General features: G+C 29.7%; 1 protein-coding gene across 1 annotated transcript in view; it reads left to right on the forward strand.

Annotated features, from left to right (window-relative positions):
* The window catches only part of LOC136982614 (mitogen-activated protein kinase 1-like), a 71761-nt gene that overhangs the window by 44324 nt on the left and 9409 nt on the right, over window positions 1–18028 (forward strand). The window contains exons 3-9 of the mRNA XM_067279160.1: window positions 1299–1354; window positions 5349–5538; window positions 8207–8339; window positions 8447–8518; window positions 13608–13687; window positions 16290–16368; window positions 16481–16590. Coding sequence (XP_067135261.1) covers window positions 1299–1354; window positions 5349–5538; window positions 8207–8339; window positions 8447–8518; window positions 13608–13687; window positions 16290–16368; window positions 16481–16590 — 720 coding nt within the window. The remainder of the gene's footprint in view (window positions 1–1298; window positions 1355–5348; window positions 5539–8206; window positions 8340–8446; window positions 8519–13607; window positions 13688–16289; window positions 16369–16480; window positions 16591–18028) is intronic.

Raw genomic sequence — 18028 nt, forward strand, 5'->3', positions numbered from 1 at the left:
TTCGCACCAATCAAATTGAAATTTTTAAAGCTGAACTAAAGGGGAATTATCAATTTTAAGGTGGAGGCTAACATCTCGTATGCTTGGCACCCTTTTTTCGACAATCTCGACGACATTAATAAAATTTAAGAAATTAATTAATTCACTTAAGATTTATAAAAAAAATGTATTCATTAATTTTTATTTTAATACCTAGGTGTGATTTTTGTTGTATACTTGTTCTAATATTTACAATTTGGATGATTTTAAAATATTTAAATTTGAACATTTAGCATTCTAATTCCATTGAACATTTTTGACTTGATGCAGATTCTATTGGGATAGAAAACGTTTGTCATAACGTATTTATATTAAATTATATTTGCTGGTATATTTTGAATGTTTTGTTGGTGTTATTTAATAGTGTATATAACCAGCTTTGGGAAGATTCGGAATAACGATTTTATTTATTGGTTAATGTTACCTTAGGTGCCAATATGGCGGCTCGTTTCCGATTCTAGCAAGGAGACAGTGGGACGCACATTCTAACCTAACCTAACTTATTTTAATAAATTACCATAATTATTAGCAACCAAATTATTAGAATAGGTTAGGTTAGAATGTGCGTCCCACTGTTTCCTTGCTGGAATCGGAGACGAGCCGCCATCTTGGCACCTAAGGTAACATTAACCTATTTATTATATAGTGTATACAGTGTATGTTGATTAATAAAGAGTTTAATGTAATAAATATACCTATATAAATATTAACCATATAATAGGAGTGAGTTTTTCTGAAAATACTTTGAAATAATTCACAAAAATAAATAATTCTTAATGAAAAAAGGGACCTTTTTTTAAAATCAAATTACCCAAAGGGAATGCAGATTTATGCTTAATGTCTGGTCAATTTAATAAATTAATATTTATCAGGCTGTGCAGACATTTTAGTTATCATTCATAATGGCCAGGAATTTTGAATAATGACCTATTAATTCATTTGGCTCATAACGTATATAATTTAAGTTTTATGGACTTTTATGGTTTAATTTATTTGAATCAATGTTCCATTTTTTATGTAGATAGTTAGTATTAGATTGAAAGTATTTAACAATTAAAATAATTTTTCTGCTGGTTTAGAAGGTTGGTCTTTTTATTTTATTAAAATTGAAATGAAAATCTTTTTTAAAACATTATTTTTTAAATAATTTAACATTTAAAAGATTGAAAATGTTTTGAAACAATTTGTATGTAAATTAAAAATTTTTATTTACTTTTTAATAATAAATAGTATTACTTAGTGAAATTAATTATTTTCAGATAATTGATATCAGAGATATCATAAGTGCTTCAAGTCTGGATCAGATGAAAGATATGTATCCTTGTAAAATAATGTTTTATCATCATATAAGAGATAAAATGTTTATATCTATATAGTAAATAAGTTTTTTAATATATTCGAACTAATATTAATAAAAAAAATACAAAAATTGGATTTGACAAATGATGAAAAATAACTTTTTTTTTCACATCAGAAAATAATTGAAATGGGCATTAAAGCTAAGTTAGGAAAAGCCAAACCATTCAAGCACATCTTCATACTGATCAAGCCAGATTTCTTGAAACCCTGGAAATATTCAAGTGGCAAATAGAAGAGAATGTCTTAATTTCAATGACTGTGAAAAGTTATCAACCACCTGGCAATCTTTCCCAAGAACAACTCAGGAAAATAGAGTTTTTAATTAAAGAAAATTTATATTTGTAACATTGAACTAAACCTTACATTTTAATTTTTACCAAATTGCACATCATTATATAAGGTGCATTATTAATTTGTTAATTTTGTAACATTCGTGTTAGAACTCGCATATTTTCTAAAAATAGAACATATAAATACATCACCCCGATGCAGGCCTATTAAAATTCATCAAAATTGCATATTTATTGCACGTTTTTTCTGCATTCAGCTTGTCGATATATGTAAAATGTCCCAAATCCGTATTCACGGAAGCATATTTGCAGGCTTGAAAATAAGGTTATTTTTACATCAATATTAACAAACTAAATTAATATCTACATTAATGAAAATACAAAAGATATTAAATTGCAACTATACAAATATATAAAGCTTATGGTGTAAGACAATAAGTTATGCTCGATAGTTAGCTAGCCGTGCTAATTTGTGTCGATCATACATTTAATTCATTTTATTACTTTAATATAATAATGATGTGACATATTCAATGAAATAATAATAATAAGTTAGCAATAACTTGTAATGTTAATAACAGAAGATTTTAAGCTATAGTGAGACGAGACAAGAATACATTCCAAAATTCTCAAAATCGTAATTGGTCGAATCTATTTTAAAGACCTTGTAATCGTCTTATTTAATCTTTAATTAAAAAACATTGTGCATATTTAATATAATTAGTAAACAACTACTGGTACGACAATGTTGTATTAAAAGTTAAGGTTTTGAACTCTATAAAATATATCTTAGTGTTATTTATACAGATTTATTATTTATATAATTTAAAAAATGTTTTTACTTAGTGTTTTATATCAAAATGAGGATGTGTTTTTGAAGCAAGTTTGAATCTTAAAAAAAAAAAAAAAAAAAAAAAATTGTTGACTCTTTATTTTCAGATTTTGTAGAGAATTTGTCAAAAGATATTTCTACTCTAAAAATATAAAAGTACTTTAAAAAAAAATCAGTTCCTTATAATTTTTCTTTTATCCTCTAATAATGTCATTAATTTAAAAATTTGATATGTATCAAATTTAATACTTGTGTCTATACATGAGAATTAGGTATGAGAGTTTTGTTCATATTATTTAGTACTATTTGAAATTGTAAAAAGTTTTTACATTCCAAGTAACTTGATGATTTGTTTACATAATAAAATAATTCATTCATCTAAGTTGATGATATCGACTTTTTTTTTATTCACTGAAACATTTTCAATTATATACAAGTTTTCTTCAGTAGTCAATGCATAATAGAATAAAATACAAATAATTTTTTGGAACAAGTTATGGAATATTTTTTAAGATATCATTTTTTAAATAGACTTTTTGAAATTATAACAATTTCAACTTTAAGTATATTACTGTTTATTACAAACACCAAAAATCCAGCAAATAATAATTATATTTAAACAAAACAAATGTTTTCTTCCATTTTAACCAGTCATCTCCAGGTTAGAAGGAATGCAAATAGAAATGAATGTGTATTCTAAAAATAGAACACCATAGAAATTTAAAAAATGGACTCATCGTGAAATGTGTGCATGCATTTAAATTTGTTGGTGTTCTAGTTTTAGAATACACATTCATTTCTATTTGCATTCCTTCTAACTTGGAGATGACTGATTAAAATGGAAGAAAACATTTGTTTTGTTTAAATATATTCATTATTTGTTGGGGTTTTTTTTGTGTTCAGGTGTATTTATTACTAAATACACCAGTAATGTTGTAGAGACTGTATTTCAACTTTGATTAGAATAGAAACATATTTTGAATTATGCCAGTACATTATAACTATTTTAGCTTTACATTTGTATCCTCAATTTAGTGGATGAATGAGTTATTTTATTGCGTGAAAAGTTTTGTTTGAAATTAAATTTTTAAAGTTTTTAAATATCAAGTATACAGAATACCCAAAAATTTTATTCAGTTGAGTAACAAAAAGCCTATTATGAGTTTATCTACAAAGTATCTTGTAAGTTTAAATGAAACTTTACAACTAATTAATAAAATAAAAACAAAGCAAAATAAAACTTGAAACATCAAAACTCCAAAGCTGTAAACTTTAAACCTTAATGATTTTGACTTATAGGTCGATCAGTTAGTCTTAAACTGCACTGTATATTTCAAATCTTGATTTCCCATCGTCATTTTTTCAAAGCTTCAACAATATCTGTTTCTTTTTACCAGTTATAACGTTTTAACATTTTTTTAAGGTTTGAATATATTGATTGAAGGTAGCAGTATGCAATGATTATTTTCAAATACAATATTATTGCATCTATTTAATGCGTTAACTGCCACATTGAAAAAATTTGTGACTCCTGGGTTATTCTCTTCTTTTTTTTTATAGATTTATGTTTTCTTCATATCAGAAAATCTGAATTTGCTCTTTGAATTGTTTTTTTAAATATTTATGCTAATTTTGAAAGTTTTGTTTGAGGTATTGATACAATATATATCCCTCAAGGCTTAGTCGAACGAATTTACATGTACAGGTCATTGGTTGCATATACTATGCCTTCCTTGTAGGTTGGTACAAGTTTGTTTTGCATTAATTTTTAACTAAACTACATTTATAGAAATGCTCTGTGAGGTACTTTTGATGATTCATGGAGCATATTGTGTAATCAGGCATCGTGTCACAAACCTTGTATCTTGAAGCATCAGAAAATTTTTAGTGAGTTACACAAGTGGTAACTCGTGGCAATTTCGTATTAAAAATTATTCATATAAGGGAGTGATTCTCAAAGTGGGGGTCGCTGAAAAATTGATGCCAGATCAATTGTTTTTCAAATATTTTATAAATTTACTATGGATTCGTGTTTAGAAATCATAGAAATAAAAAATATATAAAATAATTTTTACTTAAATAAATTGCACATATAAATAATAAAAACAATATAAATATTTTAATACGAGCCTAATATTCATAAATTTGTACGCTAATGGGGAATCCCCGAGTTCTACTCTCGGCCTAAACTGTGATAGAACAACATTGTCATTTGGAACGGTGTTTGCTAGCAGCGTTGCGTCTGTAGGCAAGATGAGTTAGAAATACGGTAGAGCGTCGACTATCCGAAAACCGATCGACCGAAAGCTTTTTCGGTCGGCAAATTTAAATTTCCGCTAGTGCTGTGGCGCTGCAATATTTTGCTATGTCTTGGGCTACTCCAATATTATTTTAGTTGGTAAGCATTTTTAGCTGGCAGCACTGGAGCGACCACAAGAAGGTACTTAACCTCCTCCCTTCGGGATGTTTTCCTACACACAGTCATTTTTCGGGAGTCCTTTGAAATTTTCAAGTGCAAAAGGGGGGTTGCGGACCAAAAAGTTTGAGAAACACCGATATAAGGCATAAGGAGATGTTTCATTATTAATTATATGTTTTTAATTTTGCTAAAATTTTATAATTATTTTTAATTATAATAACAATAGATTATTACACTTAATAATCAAAAATATTTGTTTTCAACAGTATGAGATTAAGGAAGTATTTTTAATTTTTACATTTTATAAATATATGTTTAGCTATGTATAATAATTAACTACTAGTATATATTATTAAATAATATAAATGTTAAAGTTTGAGTTATCATTTTAAACTTAATGACTATTCAGATATATTGTTCAAACTTTGATGGAAACAGATCTTTATAAATTATTAAAATCTCAAAAACTGAGTAATGATCATATTTGTTACTTCACATATCAGATATTGCGAGGACTTCTTTATATACATTCTGCCAATGTTCTCCACCGAGATTTGAAACCAAGTAATATTTTACTTAATACCTGTTGTGATTTAAAGGTAAAATATAATATCAATTACTTTTATTTTATTATTAATAGTTTTAGTTCATAAATTATGATAAGATTATAAATTTTGATTAACATTTCTAAAATTTACTAATATTCAAGTATCAACAGAAAATACATTTATTTTTTTGTGTAATTTATTTAATTTAATGTTTGAATGTAATGATATTCTGAAAATGTATTTGTTCCATTGCAATTTGGAAAAACGTTTTTGATTAAAAACAATTTGTTTGGTTCCTGAAAATAGCATTTATTTATGATATGGATGTATTTTCTGTTGATACACATACCAGAGTGCTAAGCAAAGAGATGATTAAGCGTTTGGTCAAATTGCTTAGAACAGCAGAACAATTTATATTTCTTAAGCAGTGTAGGCTGAACCAAGTATTACCTATTAGCTTGTGTAGGATTTTGTTGTTAAAAGATTGCAATAGAATAAAAATGTATATATGCCGTGTTTGAATATGATTATTTCTTTCTAAAGAAGACAATTATTCCGAGCCAAGCAACGAGTCGGTAATGATTTTAAATTACATGCCATTCACCAAATTGAATTCTTGGAAGCCATGAAAAGAAAAAAGGAAGATATTATAGTTAGTTTGCAAAAGAAACTTAGAATAAGCTTTATTAAGAAACTCAAATGGATTTTTTACAACCAATTACCACCTAAAACAAGAAAGAACATAGTAGAAAGACCTAAATACTTTCAAGAAAAAGATATTAACTTGCCAAAATATCTGGAGAAAGCATTCAAATTTGGCCACAAATTTATTCTGGACATTGTTATCCACGGCAGATGAAGCCAATGTGATAGTTGATAGACCTTTCTGAATGGTGTATTTGTGCTCCTTGATCCTCATTTTTAGATATTGATATTGATATATTTTAGATATTAGATGGTGAATATATTGGTGTGCATTGGTCACACCAATATATTCACCAGGTCAGTTAACCGTATAATAGTTAATAGGGATAGTATATACCAGGGGTGGGCAAACAAGAGTTCAGTGGGAGCCGAAATGTAGGTTTTGCAAAATGCGTGGGAGCCGCAGTTCTGTACTTTTTTATTCTGTACCGCAGTTCTGTACCGCCATTTTATTATATAATATAAATATAATATAAAGCAAATATTGAATTTTTTTAATAAAGATATTTTCACAAAATTGTGGAAATAAACTAGTAAAAATAATAATAAAAAGCAGAAATTAACACTTTCGGCAAGAGCCGCACGTAACTCAAAAAGAGCTGCATGCGGCTCCGGGAGCCACATTTGCTCGTGTCTGGTATATACTTATATTAGACTTATATTTATATATATATTTTTGGAATTTGCATTCTTTTAACGAGCATTCCATTACGTCGAAACCTGAGGATGACCATTAAAAATGGATGAAAGCATTTGTTTAATGATTAGTTAAAAGCAAATTACTTGGTGTTTTGTTGGTAATTGCATAGCTTATGCAATTTCCCTCTACTGTAATCTTAAAGATTTCCCGAAGTTTTACTTTAGTGTTCTGAGTTTTTGTACATTAAAACTTGTTTTAATTAATTTTGTTTTCTCTTAGTTGACAGATACCCTGGGTTCATTTGCATATTGATCTAGTACAGTAGATAATTTGTTTTTGTAAATATCATGCTTATGCTTGATGATCTTATGAGACTAAGCTCTATTGGAAGACCTATGTAAGTGAGGGTTCTATCAAATCTACTGTCATATTGGGGTACTGTGTACATTCCTGGCACTCTGTCAGTGTTTGACTGATCTTTAGTGTTTAATAACAATCTAAATACTATAAACAAACATCATCAGCTAACCTGTTAAAGCAATACTCTAACCAAAGCCAAATTATTGGGCTAGAAACAATAATAAATAATACAGCTAGAATAATAGCTGTAATGTAGCATAAACAGCTACAATAATAAATAATAAATTATTTATTATTGTAGCTGTTTCTAGCCCAATAATTCGGCTTTGGTTAGAGTAATCTAAATACTTTAGGATTGCATTTAAATATTAATCTAGTTTTAATGTATCTTGTTGTCTGTTTGTGCATAGATAGTAAAGTAGGGAAGAAATCTGAGGTGACTTACTTTTGCTTGTGCATATGCCCATGCATTACTTTTATCTATCTTATAATATTCATGATGTTATTTATTAGACTCTGAATAAGTTTTTTGCTATAACCATGTACTGTACATGGACTACTTCATTAATTTATTTCAATTCGTATCAATAATAAAAAGTGCGACTCACATTAACCAATTAATCGTATTTGCACCAGGAAACTGGTTAATGTGAATCGCACTTTTTATATTTGTCCCAGTGTGTTTTACAGTTAAGTGTTGTACCAATAATATTTGTATGAACACTTTTAACTAAAGATCTAAACACTGTCACTTTGTAGGGATATAGACCATTGGATATTACTAGAATAAAGAGTAGACAGTAGGTTGATTTACAGAACACTACTGTTTCCTCTGTTACCTATCAGTCTAATGTTTAGATCTAGAAAATGGGCTTCCTTTTCACTGATTTCGTTCAACTTTAATGGTAGCCCATACAGGTTGCAATTGAATTTTTGTATAATGATGCTGATGTTAGGTTTAGATATCCATAATATTAGTACTGATTATATACACTGAAAATTTATTATTTACAGATATGCGATTTTGGGCTTGCTCGTATAGCTGATCCTGATCACGATCATACTGGATTTCTTACGGAATATGTGGCCACAAGATGGTATCGTGCACCCGAAATTATGTTAAATAGCAAAGGTTATACAAAATCAAGTATCCTTTTGATATAATATTTTGTGAATATTATGATTTTGTTAAATTTTAAATAATTATTTTAAATTTGTATGTGATTAGCTTTATTATATTCTTAATGCGTGCATTTGATATCTGGTCGGTCGGCTGCATTTTAGCAGAAATGATCTCTAATAGGCCAATATTTCCAGGAAAACATTGTAAGTAATATGTTTTTATAATTTCTATATCTTTTGCAGTTTTTATATATATGTATAAGATGATTCAAATTAAAGTTACCCAATTCAACACCTTTTGTAGAGAGAACCAATGGGAAAAACTTCATTAAAATTTGGTTTATTCTATGTTTCAAACCATGGGGAAGAACTTTGTGGGAATGGAAAAAAATAGTCCCAAAAGTACTGTTAAGGTTGCTAGTCCATATCACTTAAATTTATAAAAACATTCATAACTAGTCATAATTAGTTTATTCAGGCATAGATATGTCTAACAGGCCTTAAAGTCACTTGCATTTTTACAGCACTTGATTTTTCTCAATCCAGCATTATTGTTTGAAAATAGGAGTTCCTTTAAAATTATTCTCCTGCTTGATAATGCTCCAGGCTACCCCCAGCATCTTGATGATCTGACGCCCAGACGTAAAGGTAGTGTATCTTTTTAAAAACACAACTGCTGTCCTACAGCCATTGGATCAGGGCACTATAGCTAAGTTCAAAGCATTTTAGTTTCCACGGGACTTTTACCCAAGCAGTAGCAGCAACAGAAAATGATGTAATAACCCTTCATGATTTTTAGAAATTGTACAGTATTTTAGATTGCATTAAAAACATTAAATTGGCTTGGGACAAAGTGACAGATAAGTGTATGCAAGGCATATGGAAAAAATGCATAAAAAGTTTTGCAAACAATATTGAATCACGTGACAATCTTGAACAAACTGATTTAATTCAAACAATTGTGGGCCTTGCCAATGTTTTAGATGTTGAAGTGGAGGACATTGCTTAATTAGTGGATTATGCCGACGGAGAGCTAACAAATGAGGATTTAATAGAATTAGAAGCGATGCAGCATTTGGAAGAGGAAGAAGAGGAAAGAACTGAAGAAGTGAAAAAGAATTCATGGTACTGTACATGGGTTAGCTGGGTGTGTTCTCCAAAATTAATGTGGCTATGTTGGAACTTGAGGCTGTGGATCCAAATACTGAATGTTTTAATAAAGTTGAATGTGGGATGAGTGAACTTTTAAAGGGCTATAGAGAAATTTATCAAGAAAAAAGATTACAAAGCAAACCACACTTAAGAGTTTCTTTTCGACTGTTACATCCAGGACCTCTGCCCTTGAAGGTGCAACTTCTATTTCATCATTATCATCTCCCTTACCTGGACATTCTACAGCTCCAGATAACCAAATAAATAAATGATAAAAAGACATGCATATGTACATATGAATAAATTTGCAGTTTGTTGCATAATTTTTATAATTTTACAACGATCCTATATTCCAGGGGCAAGCTCCTTGCTTATCGAACAGTTTGTTTAACGACGTAGTCGTTGGAACAGAACTCGGTCGTAAAGTGAGGAGTACCTGTAATAAATATTAAGCACATTGAGGCAATTAATAAAAAATTATTAATTGATTTCAGTACAATTAGGTAAAAATGCTTGCCAAGCTGAGGCTTTTCCTGCTGTTAATGCACAGCCCTTGGCTTGCTGCTCTTAGATGTCGATGGTTTCACTTATTATTAATTTTTGTATATCAGACATTTTTCTTAATAATTTTGCATCTTTCCAACATGAGGACATCCCAGGCTCATCTGCATATTTGGCTTAAGCAGTGTTATAATTGCCTTTTGTTAGTTGATCCTGTATAGGTTAGGCATCTGCTGAATCTAGAATCTACTAGAGGTATGGTGTATACTCCAGGGGCGTTTTTCTCATTTATTTAATCTTTTCCTTTGGTTAATAACCTGAATATTGTTGGGTTTTCTTTTGGGTTTCTTTTAAACATTATATTTATTTGTATATCTTTCACTATGCTAGAATAAACTTTGCATGACTTGTAGTCAAATTCAACTGTTACATATTTGTTTTTAGGTTTTTGTTGTTCGACTTCCTTACCTGACTTGTTTTTTAAAATTCTATCCAATTCAGTAATTAGTTTAACACTGTAGCCATGTTTTGTTGCTAGCTTTTTAATAGATTCAATCTCATGCCACATATCCTCTTGTGTAGAACAATGTGTGTAAGCTTGTTGAACCTGTTATAAATGCTGCTATTTTAAAACCCTTTGGATCATTAGAGGCAGCAGGTATGAAAAGGAAGGGGCATTTGGTTTGTAATAAACTTTTGTGAGTATTTTATTCTTGATGATCTCTACTTTTAAGTCTAGATAGTGTACTTTTGTTTTGTCTGATTGGTCTAGTATTAGTTATTGTTAGACTATACTTATAGTTATTAATAGTTTGCAAAACATCTTTGATGTTGGGTCTTGATTTCCAAATTATTAAAATATCATCAATGTATTTTGCATATAACTGGATGCTGCCAAGGAATTTTTTGATTGTGTGCTGTTCCAGTAACCTAACTATCATTTTGCATAAATTCCCTGAAAGGAGGCTTTTCATTGGAATTCCCCATTTTTGTATGAATGTTCAATTGTTAAATGTGAAAAATGAGGTGTGATATAGCATATGCATTAATTCTAGTATTTGTTGGTGATAATTTGATGCGTTTGGTATATTACGCAACAAAACATCTCTTAAAGTGCAAAAACACGGCTCAAGCCTGATGGATGGATACATTGATGCAAAATCAAGTACTGTAATGAACTCATTACCAGTACAAGTTAAGCTTTTTAATATCAATATTAGTTCTAGAGAGTTTGCTGCATTATATTCATATTTATGGAGATGTTATCCAAGCCATTGGTGCCTTTTTCTCTCTATTTCGATTGTTGGTGATCTTGCTTTATCTAGAATCAGATGTAATTGCTGTCCAGGTTTATGAATTTTTGTGAAAGTGAACAGAACAGCCTCAATGTGTCTGGAGAACTTATTGTTTCATGATTTAGCCCTACAAGCTTGGCTATGGTTGTGCCAGTGAATTTACTGACCCTCTTTTGTAAGTTATCCACATAGTCTTTTCTGATGAGTTGACATTTGCTGTTGGAGAAGTAAATCTGTAGTAATGAGATATATATGGATATTTTTAACAGTACCATCTGTCACTTTTGCAATGAGGTAATGCTAAAGCTGCATTTGTCAGCTTTAACATTACCTCATTACATTTTAGCCATTTCTTGCTTTCCATGTGTTTCTATCTTCTGGGTCACTTTTCATTTTTTGCATTTTGAAGAGAGTTTGCCATCTTTAGAATTCTTTGCATGTGTCATCATAAGCATTTTGAGATTGGGCCAAGATTTCATCCAAGTTGGGAATGATGTTTTCAGCTCTTACCTTGGAGAACTTTGATGAAAACATAGGTCCATATTGGCAAGCTTTAATTATACAGTTTGGGTGGGTTAATGTGATCCCAACAGGTTAGGGTATTGTTGAATTTTGGTTTACATTTTGGTTTTTGATGACGAAAGATCCATTTTAACTTCTTTTTATACTTTTTATGTAGGTTTCTGCTATAAAGCCATACCAACTGCCATATATTGGACTATATTCGAGCAATAATAATTTGAATTACTAATTAATTTCTTCTTAGAGGGAAGTGTTAGGCACTATCTTGTATTAAATTTAATAATTGTAGAATATTTTGGGCTGATTACTTTCTTCCAGATTATTCTAAAATTATTTAACTAAATTATAATTATTAAATTTAATATGAGATGGCACCTAATGCCTCTCCTTTAGGGACATATTAATCAATAATTCAAATTATTATCACTGGAATATAGTTGGATATTGTACAGCAATTGGTGTGGCTTTATTGTAATGAGTCGGTTTTCGGTAGATGTTTATATAGGTTTCTGCTTACTTCTTCTTCCAGTTTAATTACTTGTGCATTTATATTTATGAGTAAGTTTGGGTCTTCATTATAGATTTCGTTCTCTAACTTTATAAGGTTAGATAGTCTGCTGTAGACATATTTTTCGGATGATTAAATTGCTTTTCAGAAGCATACAAAATGTACTTTTGGGATAAGTGCTTCTAATCCATATGGTAGTTTAATTTGGTATATCAACATAAGGTATAATGTGTTCTTTTTGCATTCAAATAGAAAGTTCCATTTCTCCTTAGATATGGTTAGAGTTAATCTGACCTTTGTATATTTCTTGGCCAGTGACTCCACATTTCAAATTGAAGAAAGGCCAAGAAATAAGGTTATAATATCAACAAAAATAATGTAAAAAGTCTATGTAAAGAAAAAGACAAATACCAAAGGAAGTTTAAAGAACATGTGTTTATAATCTGTAGTAACAAATTAATAAATTTAAGTGAAGGTATGGATAGATAGATAGATGTATGGAATGAGATCATCATTAGTAATAAAAGCTATAGACATAAGATAGGATAAGGGACAAGTTGTAAGGCTATAAGTGAACTGATGTTGGGTCATAATTTATGGCACATAATTGAACTGCTTCATTGTAAAAAAGGTTTGAGATTTATACTGTATGTCATATTTTTACACATTTGTAATTGTTTTGGTATTTTGTAGCCTGAAGAGGGATGTATTTCTCATCTGAATTGCATAGCATTAAAGGTTTTTAGAGTTAATTTAATGGTCTTGGTTCCTTTTTTTTTTTTAAATGGATATAGAAGAGATGTGGCATTGTATATATTGCTAGTTGCTACAGCATCCATTATTTGGAGTGTATAAAGAAGGTATGATTTGGAGAATTTGAATATCTTGTACAAGCAGATGCACAAGCATCCTGTATGGAGGGGAGGTCACATGAAAATTTAAATGCTCATAACTTCTGCAAAGTGCATCGTTCAGAAAAAATGTTTTAAGTAAAAGTCTGTCTGTTTTTTTATGTAGAATCATAATATGCAATAAAAATGAGGGTTTCCACTTAAGTAAATGAAGTTGATCTCATTTTCACTAATTATAGCATCCTCTATGATGAAACTGATAGTGTTTTTGTGGTCCCTTGAAGTCTAATATGCTTGGTTTAATGAATTTTTTGTAGGATGCATATGTTTTGAGTTGAATTGATTAAAATGAACCATCCTGTATGAAATTTTACAGTGTTAGATATTCAATATTTTAAAAGTAATATAAATGTTAATTTTAAAATTATGTTATCATTAGTAATTTTTTTATATATTTCTTTTAGACTTAGACCAATTGAATAGAATATTAGCTATTCTTGGATCCCCTACTTCTGAAGATCTTCAATGTATCATAAATGAGAAAGTAAGTTATACATTTAAATTAAGAGTTTAAAATATTCCAAAATGACTATTATATTGTAATTTAAAAGGGTTCAGCCTGTTTCAGCAAAAATTTTAATTTTTCTAATGTTTTCTAGTAGGAACTCTTTTAAATTTACATTTATTCCAGTTACGAAGTTTGTTATTAAATTTAATAATATTTTTTGCAAAATATTGATGTATATAACACTGGACAAAGAATGTTTCAAGTCTGTTTTACTTATTAAAGATCTATGTTATGTAAATTAATTAGTTAAAAATTGCTAGTTGATAGAAATAAATAAAAGAAAATTTATTTGTAAAACCAATCAAAATGTAAAAAATTAGTATCTACATGGATTAATTCAGAGGTTCTCAAAGTGTGTGCCCTAGGGAGCCGTGACTTCCTCCCAGGGGCACCGTGAAATATTATAAAATTTTCATAATTTTACTTCTATTTTCAATTCAGTATGATAAGATGCAACATCTAGCAAATCTGGTACAAAACTATTAACTCACTTAATGATAACTGTTTACAAAAGCATATACAAATGTTTACCAGATGGCACTCTGCAATAATTTTCTTAATTGTTTTAGTAGTTTGTCGAACTTTCTCGATACTTTGAGTTTGTATATAAATAGCTGTTGGTTTCACGCAGTTTCAGTGTTTAATTAGTTTTTGGATATTGTATCAAATCATGTGACTATTTTACTAGAAATTTAAAAGAGTTAAATCAAGAAAAATACAGTTTTTATAATCAGGAATCAATACAAAGCAATGCTTTTCTAGCATCCTTACAAGGTGGCACATATAATCGCAAAAGGTAAGAAGCCTCATACCATCGCACAGAAACTCATTCTACCAGCTGCTGTAGATATGATGAACATTATGATCGGTGCGTCTGCTGGAAGCAACTTTCAAAAGTGCCTTTGTCCAATAACACCATCAGTCGCAGAATACAGCACATAGCAGAGGAGCTCAACGATCAGTTAATCGAAAAAATAAAATGGAAGGAATTTGGGTTGCAACTGGATGAAGTCATGGATAATAATAATGATGCTCACTTGATTTGCTATTTACAGTTTATAGATGGTAATAACATTGTAGAAGATCTTCTCTTTTGTAAAAGTGTCACTGCTGGTGTTAAGGCTCAAGACTTGTTCGAGATCTTTGATACTTTTATTTCTGAAAATAATTAAGAGTGGCATAAATGCATTTATATCTGTACTGATGGTGCTCATTCTGTGTACGGCTGTTATGGAAGATTGCAAGAACTTATATGAAGCAAAGCCCCTGATGCACTGTGGACCCATTGCATTATTCACAGGGAAGCACTTGCATCAAAATATCTGAGTTCTACGTTAAACCAGGCTTTAGAATATGTAACGAATGTAGTAAACTTTATAAAAACTTGGCTGTTAAAGGTAAAATTTTTCAAAAAACTATGTGAGGATATGGAATCAGAGCACACGTCTTTGTTGTACTACAGCACTTTGCGATGGCTCTCTCATAGTAATAGTTTGTCTTGAACATTTTGAACTGCGACAGGAAATTTATATTTTTCTTAAATCTGAAGACTCAAAGTATTTCATCAAAAGTGCTTGCGTTTGAGTTTGTAATTTTTAACTATAGTTTATAATTAACCAGTTTTCATTTATTTTAACACTAAGATTTTTATTTACCGTATTTACTTGAATATGAGACAACCTTGCATATAGGACAAGGTGTGACTTTAAAGATCAAAATAAAGAAAATTAGTTTTATTAATACATTACTAATTTTATTTTGTTTAATCACAAGTAAAACATCAAATGAATGCAAATGTACACATTGTCCCACAAAAATTACTAGCATTTTAAACTTTAAGGAAAAATCTTGTAAAATCGAAAAATAATTTGTTCACGTAAAACTGGACAATCGGGAACTTTTTTTTTTGCCAATTCTTAACAGTCGAATCTAAAATTTCAAATTAAATCTTAGGCAAATACTCCAACAACTGCCGTAAATGATCGTGCTAAATTTTGGATATATGGAAGAGGAGATCAGACCAAAGATCTGGGTAGCGTAACCGACAGTGTGTCTGCGCGGTAAGCGGGAGTTGCGGGTTTGAGTTCCGCTTCGGGCCGATTCTTTTCTTCCAGTTCAATCTAAATTAATTAATTAAATATTATAATTATTAATTTTCATAAGAGATGGTGCCTAACGCCTAACTCTAGTGCCAAATTTATTTCTAATCTATAATCATATATCCAGAATTTAGCCCAATCATTTATGGCAGTTGTTGGAGTATTTGCTTATGATATCGGGTTTTGTTTGATGTGTATATTTTTTAAATCTTAGGACTAATGACAGTTTATAAAACAATGAACAAATAACATTCATTATACTAGGTTATTAGTGTCATTGATTTTAAGCTTCTCTCAAAAATCCAAATATAGCATCAGCCATCTGAAGGTAATCCCTAACTGTTAGACTTTCAAGTTTTTGATTTTACTTTGATTTTATACTTAAATTTATTTGTAATTAATTTACATATTTTAACAATGTTAAACCTTCTATCTCAGTAAAACTTAAGTTTTTTATTAATAAATTTTTAATCTTTTAGGCTAGAATTTATCTGCAGTCGTTGCCAAAAAAATCAAAAGTTTTATGGACAAAATTATATCCAAATGGTGATGAAAAAGGTAAGATATTTAGATATGATAAAAACTTTTCCAATATTTATTATTATTAAATTCATTTTATAACAATTAAATGATGGTGATTTAAACATCTTGAATAATTATATTTTTTCAGCTTTGGATCTCCTTGATAAGATGCTAACATTTAATCCTAATAAAAGAATAACTGTAGAACAAGCATTAGCTCATCCATATTTCAAGCAATATTATGTGCCTAGTGATGAGGTAATAAATCTTTATCATTATTATTTTGTCATTCATTGTATGTATTTCAAAGTTATTTTAGTGTGAGAAATCTGAAATTTGAGTGAAAACTAAAAGTTGTATAATTAACAATTTAATTTTCAAAAAGACCATTTTTACCAATGTTATGAAGTAAAAAAAAAAATGTTAATTTTAAAACTTGCAAAGATGATTACTTGATCTTTACAAGCTTCATTAGGCACTTACATGTAGGGTGAAACAAAATTCTTCAATTTTATTATAAAATATTTTATGGTCTCAATTACATTAAAAATTGGAGAAATGCAGGTTGTAGCTACTTATGGGACTATACCCATGAGCAGCTCCATAGCAGGTTTTTAAATAAACAATTTTAGTTACTTTTAGTAGCCATCTTCACATTACGTATTTAAATGTTAAATTCGAGAACATAAAATAAATTCCTGCAGATATCAATGTCTTATAAATGGATGTTTTAACTACAAATTTGATTACTTGGGCATAATTTCTAGACTGCTGTAAAATAGATTAACAGCTTTTAAATCTCAATGGAATAATGTAGTCTTATGGGATGAAACATTTATCATTAAAAAGGATTGTGACCCTTTACTTGCTAAATATTCAGAAATTACTGAAATTTATATATGCATAAACCACAGAGATGTGATTTATTGAGCTGAAACCTTCTGTCAAGCTTGCAATTGTCATGTGCTTTTCTTGTGGACATTTTGCTAATGCATCTCTATGAGCTTATCAATTGTCAGCTCCTGATTATGTGAATCTAACAGCTCGTTGACATCATCATCATTGACTTCCAAATCCAATTGCCTGGCAAGATTAACAACTTATTCTATCACATGAACGACATGATCAGTTTCTGGCATTGCTTCCATCTCGTTAAAAAAAAAAAAATGGACAAAATTTCTGCCAGACACCATTCAATGTTTTTTTTGGAAATTTCATCCTCAAGATTTTTCAATGAGTCTTACAGCATCTAAAACATTGAATTGTTTCCAAAAGTCTTTAGCACATACATCATTGTTTTGCCTTATAGCTTTATTCAGATGTGAAAACAAATGCCTCATGTAGTAAGCTTTGAATGTTTTTATTACTCCCTGGTCCATTGGTTGAAGCAAGCTGGTTATGTTTGGAGGGAAAAAACACAACTTTCACACATGGGTCAAAATCAGTTAGGGTGGCAAGAGTGTGACCAGGTGCATTGTCAATGTGAAGCATCGCTTTAAATGTTTAGACTTGCAATAATCTTTGACTTTGGGTATGAAGTGGTGACTAAACCAGTCCTCAAAAACAGAAGCTGTCACCCAAAGTATGATTTGACTTCCGAATCACTGGTAAGCTAATTTAGATATATTTTTTAAGGCTCTTGGGTTTTCAGAGCTGTAAATTAAGCGAGGTTTAACTTGCAGTCACCAGTTGCATT

Source organism: Centruroides vittatus, unplaced genomic scaffold (genome assembly GCF_030686945.1).
Source record: "Centruroides vittatus isolate TY-2023 unplaced genomic scaffold, ASM3068694v2 contig_854, whole genome shotgun sequence".
In the NCBI taxonomy this organism is placed as follows: Eukaryota; Metazoa; Arthropoda; class Arachnida; order Scorpiones; family Buthidae; genus Centruroides; species Centruroides vittatus.